General features: G+C 53.8%; 1 protein-coding gene across 2 annotated transcripts in view; it reads left to right on the top strand.

The window, feature by feature from the left end:
• The first annotated feature begins 529 nt into the window (after positions 1–529).
• The window catches only part of Rps6ka1 (ribosomal protein S6 kinase A1), a 39,246-nt gene continuing 29,532 nt past the window's right edge, over positions 530–10,243 (top strand). The window contains exons 1-2 of one of the 2 annotated variants that reach the window (NM_031107.2): positions 530–734; positions 6,740–6,784. In NM_031107.2, coding sequence (NP_112369.2) covers positions 672–734; positions 6,740–6,784 — 108 coding nt within the window. In that variant the 5' untranslated portion in view covers positions 530–671. Of the gene's footprint in view, positions 735–6,739; positions 6,785–9,220; positions 10,068–10,243 lie in introns of those variants that run through there. The other variant, XM_039110841.2, reaches the window with a different exon arrangement.

Below are 10,243 nucleotides of genomic sequence, written 5' to 3'. Positions count from 1 at the left end.
CGCTGTGGGTCCTGGCGCTGACTGGCTTGGGACACGGGGGATCACACCGAGACCCCAAAGTGTAGCCTCCCATGCTGTGCGGAAGCTTTCGAAAGGGGGCGATCCTAGGACTTGGCAAGCTGAGAGCCAGAGGGCACACGGCCCAGGATCCTTCCTCAGGCGGGATCAGGCCCAGGACGTCCCATGTAAATGTGGGGTGGCAGCCCCTCCCCTTGGAGGAAGAAGGCACATCTGGGTTAACATCCCAAAGGCTGCTAGGGCAGGACAACGGAGGCCCGGGAGAGGTCTGCAAAGCGGCACACACCCCGGGAAGACGGAACCCGCAGAGCCTCCGGTGGGCAGGGCCGACAGCGGGCTGGAGACTGGTGTGAAGGCGAGGCTGACTCCCGGCGCGTTGGGGGCGGGGGTCCGCGCGGGGAATGCCGCGCCGTGGGGGGACTGGGCGGGGCTACTCAGGCCCCGCCCCCGCGCAGGTAGCCAATGGGCGCGGCGGCGCCCGGTGACGGAGGGAGCCGAAGTGCGAGTGCCGCGGCGGCGGCGGACGGCCCAGCCAGAGCGCGAGGGGCTCGGGGGCGTGCGGGGGTCTCGGTGCAGCAGCAAGGACCCCGGGGCCCAGAGGCGGCACAGCCCGGGGCCGCCCGGAGGAGCGCGGGCGGTCCGGCGGCGGCGCGATGCCGCTCGCCCAGCTCAAGGAACCCTGGCCGCTCATGGAGCTGGTGCCGCTGGACCCGGAGGTGAGAGGGGCGGGGGACAGGCGGCGGCGACCGGCCAGCCCGGATCCGCACCGGGGCGGGGCAGGGGCGGCCCGCAGCGTCTCTGCAGCCCCGCGGGGACGCGAGTGCCCTTCGGTCTCTAACCCACTGTCCGGCTCCACCCCCTTGTGCTCCGGGTGTGCGTTTGCAGGGGATGGTTCTGCTGGGCGCTCAATACCTCCCTGCGGTAGCCAGGAGAGGGAACCCCACGGGGTGTTGAGGTCTGACCCCTAGGACCCTTCCCGCTCATCATCTTTTGGTAGCTGTGGGAGTTGCCCCAATCAGTGCAGAAGGGAAAGGCTTGGGTCAGATGTCTGGGCTTCTACTAGAGACAAGGATCATGGGAATCCGGTTTCTCACCGTTCCCTCTCCCCAAGACATCTCTTCGTTACTCCACTTCTGACCTTAGGAAGGTAGCGCCTCTGGACCCCTAGCAGTTATGGAACGTGGGACGATACCACCTCTGGAGTTAGAACCTGCTTTCCTTTGCCCTAAAGCTAATGACACTGGTCTTCCTACTTCAGGTTATGCTAAAGAGTGGGGAAAGCCCTTAGACCTTGTGAAGATTGTCTCTGTAAAAGAGACTCTGCTTCTGTCTTCCTCTCTCCCTCTGTCTTCCTTTCCTTTAGAAAAGGCCGAGCCCTTGGGCAATGTGGCTTCTGCCACCTAGCCTTTCCCAGAAGCAACTCCTGTCCTTTTGAGGTCTTTGTGGTCCGACCCTGCACATGCAGGAGGCCACTTCTGTGGTGTCCTGTCACCCTGGGATCAAGGTCAAGTTCTGAACCAGCAACTTTAAAACTTTCCCCTGCTCTCATGTTAAGGAGGCGGCAGGTGAAACTCTGCCTTAACTGGGGTACAGAAGGCAGAAGGAGACCTCACTTGATCCCAGAGCCTAGATGACTTTTCTCCTGGCTTGAACCTCTTTACCTACGTTTGGTACCTCAGGTCAGTCTCCCTGAGCCCTGCCTCTCAGGACCACAGGTAGAGGGGATCCACAGTGAGGTTCCCAAGGCACCCAGGGCACGCTGCCCCTTTAAAGGGATGGCTTACACTGGCTATTGGAGGGTGGGCGCGGCTGGATTAGGTAACCAACCTGAAGGCGCAATTTGGAGTAAATTGTTCTGGGATCTTCGCCATGAGGTTTTTACAGGCCCTACACAGCCGCTCGGAGGTTCTCTGGCTGACTCACCCTCCTAGGTGAGGAACATTGCTCTACGCGGCCCCTGTTGCCTCCCCCTCCTCCCCACTCAGGACTGGGGCACAAGGCCTGAGGGAAGGCTCTGAGGTGTACTCCTTTGCCTGGGCACGCCCCTGCCACCTGGGCCTCCCGAGGAAGGTAGAGCTGAGCTGGATATGGTTAGGGAGTGACTTAGCCTAGAGATTCCTAGTGTTATACTAGCAAGTGGGGGGTGGGGGGGAGGTAAAGCTCTAGGAGTGCCGGCCTCCTCCAGGGCAGCACTTCCTGCTTCCCTTTGGGAAATCCTGAGGCCAGAGGCAGCTTCATGGGGGGCCAGGTTAAACCGGAAACATCTTAGTTTGAATACTGTGGCACCTGATTTTGGGAGCGGAGACTGTCAAGTTTCCTGGGACGTTGGAGAGTTCTCCGTTGAGCTTGAGCTTTACTTGAGAAATGCTATGTGTCCCTCTTCGAGCTGTCTGGGCCCCTCTTTCCAGTGCCACAGATGAGCTTCTAGCTCTACTTCCTGGGGCCTGACAAGGTGCAAAACCCTGGGTACTGCGGCCCGTGTCCCCTCCCCCAAGCCAAGGAGGTGCCTGTGGACTGGGTGTTATTGTTTGGGTAACCAGAAGCCATGGGGCAGCGAGGGTGTACATGCTCACTGGAGAACAGGGCCTTGCTGTTCTTCATGCAGATGACTTGTAAGTGATACAGCGCCTGGCCCGCAGGTACTGGCGCCATTGTGGGCAGCTTCTGGCCAGGAAGGAGGCAGGTAAGGGGGCCGGCAAGAGCATTTGGCAGAAGAGGTCTGGGATCTGAATTGCCCTGTCTTCGAATTGCTGTCACCAGAAATGGGCTGCTGGCAGGCAGGGCCCAGGTGGAATAAACCAATTTGACATAGGGGTAAGGATGCTACCTGGGCTTTTCTTGGTTTTGCTGAAACCAGCAGAGCCTTGTGTCTCCAGGCTTTATCCTGTCAGGGCTTCACTCTCTCTACTGTTTATTGACATTACGTTGCAACTTGTCAAGTTAGAAGTTATGACCCCCGTTTTCAAATGGGACAGCAGAACTCAGGGATGCTGGTGTGTGCATGAATAACAGGGCCAGGGTTGGAACTCGGTGCTGTCGCTGTTGGCCACCAAGCACAAGAGATTGGAAGATGAGCAAAGGGTGGGTTTAAACTGGCACAGGTGGCAGGTAGGCAGAGAGCAGCTCCGGATGTTGGCACACACTTCCCGGGCCACTTGTCCAGCCTTGGCTGAGGGCTAGCAGTGTCCTGGCACTTGGCCCCCAGGCTCCAGCAGTGCCCAGGGCTGCCAGTGCTGGGCTCAGAACCCAGTTCCTGGGGCTGCTTCCTGCCTCCAGGGCACGTGCTGTCTTTCTCCATCTGTTCTACTCCCAGCTTTTCCAGAAGCTGCTCTGGACCCTTAGATGGAAAGAAGCGAATCTGTTAGGACCCGACTCTCACTACTGGAAGGGGTGCGGGGCTCTAGGGCTTCTGAGCAGGTGGCCATCTTCATGAGTGGTGCTCCTGAGGAAGAGAGAATGGAGTGCTCCAAAAGGCCAGAGGACCGTCCCTGTCCCAAGCTTTCTCCCTGGTCCCAGGATCTGGTTGGCTTATCTTTTCTTCCTCCCCTCCCCTCCCCTCCCCTCCCCTCCCCTCCCCCCTTTCCGTTTCCCCTTCCCCTCCCCCCTTTTCCTTCTACCAATCCAGGGCCTTATTTGTGCTAGGCAAGCACTCTACCTCTGAGTTAAACCTCCCTGTAGGCCCTTTTAAAAATCTTTTTCCCCAGGAGCCGAAGAGGGCATTGGATTCCCCCATACCCCCAAAGCTTCAGTTACAGGCAATTGCGAGCTGCTCGACATAGGTGCCAGGATTTGAACTCATGTCCTCTGGAAGAGCAACAAGTGCCATTTACCACTGAGTCATTCATCACCCCTTAGGCTTTTTAGACAAGGACTTCCTTCAGTCTCCTAGGTCACAGAGTGCACCTGCTGACCCGTTAGACATGGAGTCACAGTACAGAGGAAGAAACCAAGACTGAGAAGTAATGTGTCGATGGCTTTGTGTTTACACAGCTGTGTTCTTCCTGCTGCCCACATGTCGGACCAAAAGGACAGATGGTCTTTGCCATCCTGTCTACCCCTCCAGTCCTCTTTTGAGGGTGGATCACGTCTCTGGAGATCCTGAGAAATGGGTCCATAGGCTCCGCTCCTAGCCAAATAAGGCTTGGTGGCAGAGGTCCCCAAATTACGCTAAAACCAACTTGACACCTCTTGCTATGCCTTCTCTCCTTCGTTGGGGATTTAGGTCTGCGGACCAAGTTAGGACTGAGTTATGGACCCATGTCTGCCGCCTGCTAGCTCTGAGCCCCTTTGCTGAGCCTCCTCGGAAAAATACAAGAACCTACACTGGCTTCCTGGCTGTCTTTGCTGGTTGACCTTTTGCCTTTCATTCAATAAACTGTATGTTGGACCCTGGTTCAGCACGAAGGAGCAGATGAAAGACCCAGGTCGTGCCCCCTCCTGAGTTTAGGTGTGTGCTCAATGCCGAGGATAGGGGCTGGGTGGGCAGAGAGGTAGAGTTCGAGTGGAGCCCTGAGAGAAGAGCAAAAAGGGTTTTCTTGTTAGGGTAGGCCACCATGTAAATTCTCAATCCTCTAGAACAGGTCTTTCTGGGTTCTCAGATGAGTTCAGTGGAGACCCCAAAGAACACCCACTAGAGCTTGCTTCAATGGGACATTGCTAGAACTGGATGACACAGGGAAGATTAGCATGATGTCTGGGCAAGAGTGGCACACACGTTCATGAAGTGGTGCATCTTTCAGATATTTTTAGGAGTTATTTTTGTGTGTATTCACACATGATGTGCATACATGAGCACTCGTGCGTGTGCGGGGGCCATAGGACAACTTTGTGGAGTCAGTTCTCTCTTTGCACCCTTTTGTGCTTTCTAGGGATCGAACTCAGGTCTTCCGGCTTGGTGGCAAGCACCTTAAATGGATGAGCCACCCCGCCAGTCTAGCAGTCCGTGTGTTTAAAGCTCGAGAAAGGTTATTTTTGGCTGCCCTGAAATCCTTTCAGGTGGATGAAAGTGTCAGAATTCGTCACTTTTATCAAGGTGAATGTGGTGTGAGTCTTCGTGACTGGCCACTCAGTAAATGTCATTTGGTTTACTACTTTAACAGGCCAGAAGACTGTTGATTCTGTATGGGTTAATAAAAAGATGGGAACTGGGTAGGGATGACAATCATGGCTTCAGTGACCACTTTTTATGGGCCAGTCATATGCCAGCTGTGTACCTAGGGCTTGATGTCACTGACTTTAAGCCGTCCTCATTTAGTCCCATTTTACAGGTGAGAAGACTGAGCCATGAGAAGTGTAATGACCTCCTCGGGGTCATGCAAATGGTAGAGGCCAAAATTTGAACGCACATCCTTTTTAATCCTGGTGCCGGGTAGTTGGAGATGGTGGTGGTCTTGGGTTGCATGGTGAGAAACTTAGTCCCAGTGACAGAGGATGTGAGGTTTTCAGTGGACAGGGCCTGAGTTGATGGACGCTCAGGAAGATGAGGGTCTGGAGTACCTCTGGAAGGCTGCAGCAGGGGCTGGCAAGCAGGCTGTTTGTGGATGTAGGTAAGACAGTTCCTCTGTGAAGTCTTGTCTGCTGAGTGAACTGAACTTGGCAAGTGCATCTGCCTAGCCCTGCTCTTAGGCTCTGACCAACCTGTTCCTTCTCAAAGTGTGTGTGTGTGTGTGTGTGTGTGTGTGTGTGTGTGTGTGTGTGTATGTGTGTATGTGTGTATGTGTGCATGTGTGCATGTGCATGTATGTGTGTATACCTGTATGACTCTTGGTTTCTTGGGGAGGATTAGGGGCATTAAGGGGGCTCAGGATCGGAAGGATGTCCTAGCAGGCAGGGGGCAGCTACTCCAGGAGCAGGAGGTTACGTAATAGAACTTAGCTGTCCCTGCTGTTGCCAAGCAAGGCTGAAGCTGCCCCATGAACCTGACTCTTGGCTCTAAAGTCCCAGCCTTTGGGAACCTCCTGTCTGTCTTACTGTGCTCAGTCCATGCCAGGAAGCTTGGGGACAGCTTCCTCAGGTGGGTTTCGAACTTCAGAGCACATAGGCATAGAGAGACAAGCTGGGGTATACGCCAGGGTAGGTAGTTTGCATCTGGGGTAAAGTCAGAAAGAAACAGGATCTCAGAGGTAGGCTATGCCCCAGCCTCTCCTGCAGGCAGCTCCCAGGCCTTTCCCAAGAAGTTCCCACATTTGGGGAGACCTTTCAGATCCCTGCTTTTCAGTTGTGTGAGGGCTCGCTCTATCTTTAGACGTCCTTCTCTACCTATGGAGCCAAGGCCTAACTTGTGCCCCAGGTGTGAGGCCGGGAGCCCAGCCATGACGCGTGGCAGGCACTTTGCAGAGCAGCTGTAGCACAGGTTCTCGGAGCTGCTCTCCCGGGTCTCCCCGTCTATTGGGAAGCGTGGGACTGTGTGTGACCCATGGTACTGTGGAGAAATGCAAAGGCATGGCGGATACCGCCAACCGCTTTACCTGTTGATGGGTTCTCGGAGTCAAGCAGGGCTGGGGAAGCCACCAGAAGGGGACACCTGCCCCAGCCTTGTTTTCTTCCATCTATTGAGCAATTTTGGGAAGTTAGGGTATCCAGAAGGTTGCACAGTCTTGGCTGTGCGCGCCCCTTCCCTCTCCCTGGGAAGAGGAAATACCTGAGGCGAGACTTTGATTAGATGGGGTGTTTGCCTGCAGATAAATTTTGACATTCCCCTCGCTTTGTTTCTCTTTTCCAGAATGGACAGGCTTCAGGGGAAGAAGCTGGACTTCAGCCATCCAAGGTAAGGACTACAGACTTCCAGTGAAGTCTTGGTCAGAGAGGAGAGGAGAGGAGTGTGAAGGCCTCGGCCTCTCATCCCATCGCATAGCTTGGCTCTCTTCCTCTGATTCTGTCTCTGCTCAGGACGGATAACACTGCTCTCAACTCTCCTACTTCAAAGGTGAGGGAGCTTTCATTCCTGGACTCAAAGGTGTGGCCCAGAAAGGGCCAGGGACACGTTCAGGATCCAAGGGTTCTGGCTGGCTGTGACCCACACCACCACACCTCCTGGGTTTATTATGTACTCACAGTTTGTGCCTCCCGAATGACTGGGGAGCTCTGTGTGTTGTGCTGATCTCCTTGGTGGGAGTGGGGGCCACAGGGCTTGGGAGCATTTGGGCCTATGAATTGGAATGGTAGATTTGCAAAACCTAGTAGCTTTTCCTAGTAGCAACCTCCCAGATGGCTTCTTGAAACCCCCCCAGCTCCCAAAACAAGGTGCAGTCATTTATTCTGCCTCTGCTTCCCGGGGCCAATCCATTACCTCTTCCTGTTTTCTATTTAAAAAAAAAAATAAATTAGTACTTTTTTGTTCTTTTTTTATTTTTTTTTTTTAAGGATTTATTTATTATGTTTACAGCATTCTGCCTGCATGTACAACCGCAGGCCAGAAGAGGGCATCAGATCTCATTACAGATGGTTGTGAGCCATCATGTAGTTGCTGGGAATTGAACTCAGGACCTCTGGAAGAGCAGACAGTGCTCTTAACCACTGAGCCATCTCTCCAGCCCTTGTTGTTCTTTTTTAAAATTAATTTTTTTTAGATAGGATCTTGGCCTGTAACTCTGGCTGGCCTCAAACTTCAGAGATCCATTTGCCCTGCTTGGCCTCCCAAATGCTAGGATTAAACGTGTGCGCCACTGTGTCCAGCCAAAAATCAGTATTATACTTTCATTTAATAATTTCGCGTGTGCTCTTGTGTGTAGGCATGCACGCATGCATGTCCCTAGGCATGTGTGGAGGCCAGTGGACAACTTGCTGAAGTCCGTTCTTTCTGTCATGCTGATGCCAGGGATCAAACTCAGTTTGTCAAGCTGGCGTTAAGTGCCTTTACCCACTGAGCTTTCTCACCGGCCTGCCTTGCTGTTCTACATAGCCAAAAGCTCCTGTGTGACCTTAGTTGGATACCTTGCCCTCTCTGAACCCGCCTTTCTCATCTTTGTAATAGGAAGAACCACACCTAAGTCACAGAGAGAAAGAGAGAGAGACAGACAGACAGAGAGAGGGAGAGACAGAGAGAGAGACAGAGAAAGAGACAAAGAGAGAGAGAGCACACTCGCGAGAGCACTGAGGTCACAGAGATAGTGGCTTTGAGAGGCTTTGAAAGCCCTCTGGGCAGCATCTCTGCAAACCTAGATTCCAGGTGCTCCTCCCCACCCAAGAGCTCTTCTGTCCTGTCTGAAAGTTGGGGAGTACCCAGGACTGAAGTGAAGAACATGACGTGGTAACCGCCTGGCACACAGTAGAACTGCCCTCAAGCATTGCTCGGTTCAACTTCCTGCCCAAGGCCCCGCCTTCCAGGCCTGGGGTCAGCACAGCTGTAAGTGTGACCTTTGATTTGGAGTCAGGCTTGGCTCTGATGTTTACATTGACTTAGTTTCCTAAGATAAGGTAGCCAGCTGGGTGTGGTGGAGCCTGTGTTAAGAGAAATAACCAACCCACTCCTGCTGTTGGTTACTGTAGCAACGGAGCCGTGGGGGCCTGTAAACCTTGTAGCTTGGACCGTCCTTATCTCTCACCGTGTCTGGAGATTGATTCCACGAAAGAGCTGCTCCTCATTCCCTAGAGATAAATCGAGGGAGTAACTGGAGGGTGGTGGACCAAACCTTTAATCCCAGCGCTCTGTGAGGTAGAGGCAGGCAGATCTCCGTCAGCTGAGGTCAGCCTGGTGGGTTCAGGATAGCCAGGGCTACCCAAAGAAACCCTGTCTCAGGAAAACAAAAAATAAACAAAAGCCCAGAAGCATCCATTGTGTCCCCAGTGGAGAACCAGGCATTCAGATCTTAGGTTTGAAGGTCCAAGGGGTCATAGTACAGGCTTTGGGGAACTGGTAGTGAGCTCAGCTTGGTCTCTCAAAGGTCAGAGGGGCCAGGTCTGGTGATAGGCTGTAATACCAGTTCTTGGGAGGTAGAAAGAGGAGAATCAAGAGTTCAAAGTCATCTCTGGTATATAGTGAGTTTTGGACTAACCTGAGCTATGTAGTACAGAGTGGGTTTTGGGCTAGCCTGAACTACTTGAGACTGTCACAAAACCAAACCAAGAGAGAGGCCAACTGGAACAGGGAGTTTGTCGAGGCAGGGACCTAAGGCTCCTGCTCTGGGGTGGTAGGTCCTGGGGTGGGAAGGGGGTCAAGCCTGGAGACAGTATGACTTGGGGTTCTCAGACGACACATAGTGGAAAAAGTTGGATCATGCCTGGCATCACACTAGAAGCTCTGTGTTCATTTATCTTTAAGATTTATTTTTATTTTATCTGTATGGGTGTCTTGCCTTCATGCATTTCTGTGCCTCGAGCGTGTGGTGCCCGAGAGGACCAGAAGAGGGTGTCAGGTCCTCTGGAGTTGGAATTAGAGATGATTGTTAAGTGGTTAAGTAGGTGCTGGGAATCGAACCTGGGTCCTTGGGAAGAACAGTCGGAGCTCTTAACCAAAGAGCAATCTCTCCTGCCCCGTGTACAATTTTCAGAGGTAGAACATTTCCCAGATGAGAACACTGAAGCCTTATGTCACACAGTGCTGGGGGGGTGGGGTCAAGCTATGTTTGACCAGAGCCACATTCCTCCCTCCCTGGCTGGGGAATCCCTAGTACGGAAGAACAGTGAGTATCTATCACCCCAGGTGCTAGCCCAGAGTGCAAACTGAGCTCTGTGCCTCTAGGATCCTCAATGGCCACTTCTGGGCTTAGTACACTAGGGGGCGCTCACCCTGCTGTAGGACCTCGTGTAGTGGTTGGAACAGGCTGTCTGGCCTTGAGGCATGCTTGGTGCATTATATTGTTTCAGAGACACGCCCCTCGCCCAAATGCGCTGGACACCTCAGAGAGCCCCTAGGCGTGGAGGGAGGGTGGAGACAGGAACATTGCAGTTGGTGCTAAGATGGGGAAATCCTGTGGTCACGGGCACAGAGAACTTAAACAGCTTCTGGGCCCCACATTCCTCTCTGGAAAGTGATTAGTAGCACAGGCATCCTCAGCCAGTGTCACCTGAGCTCATGGCTGAATGCGGAGAGGTGATCTCTGCTGTGTGTGGTAGGTGGAGGAAGGCTGCATGGGGCTGGGGCACCTGCCTCCCTTCCCTGCGGAGTTAGTGGTTGGCTGGGCTTTGAGAGGCAGGAGAGGGAGGCGGGCCTTCCAGTGGAGGTGAGGCAGGGGTGGACACTTGGGAGCCAGGCAGTCTGGGCTATCTTCCTGTGTCTCCGTTTGCC

The sequence above is a fragment of the Rattus norvegicus genome, chromosome 5 (assembly GCF_036323735.1).
Source record: "Rattus norvegicus strain BN/NHsdMcwi chromosome 5, GRCr8, whole genome shotgun sequence".
NCBI classification, from domain to species: Eukaryota; Metazoa; Chordata; class Mammalia; order Rodentia; family Muridae; genus Rattus; species Rattus norvegicus.
The sequence above is the reverse complement of the archived record's forward strand: the minus strand, read 5'-3'. Positions and strand labels throughout refer to the sequence as shown.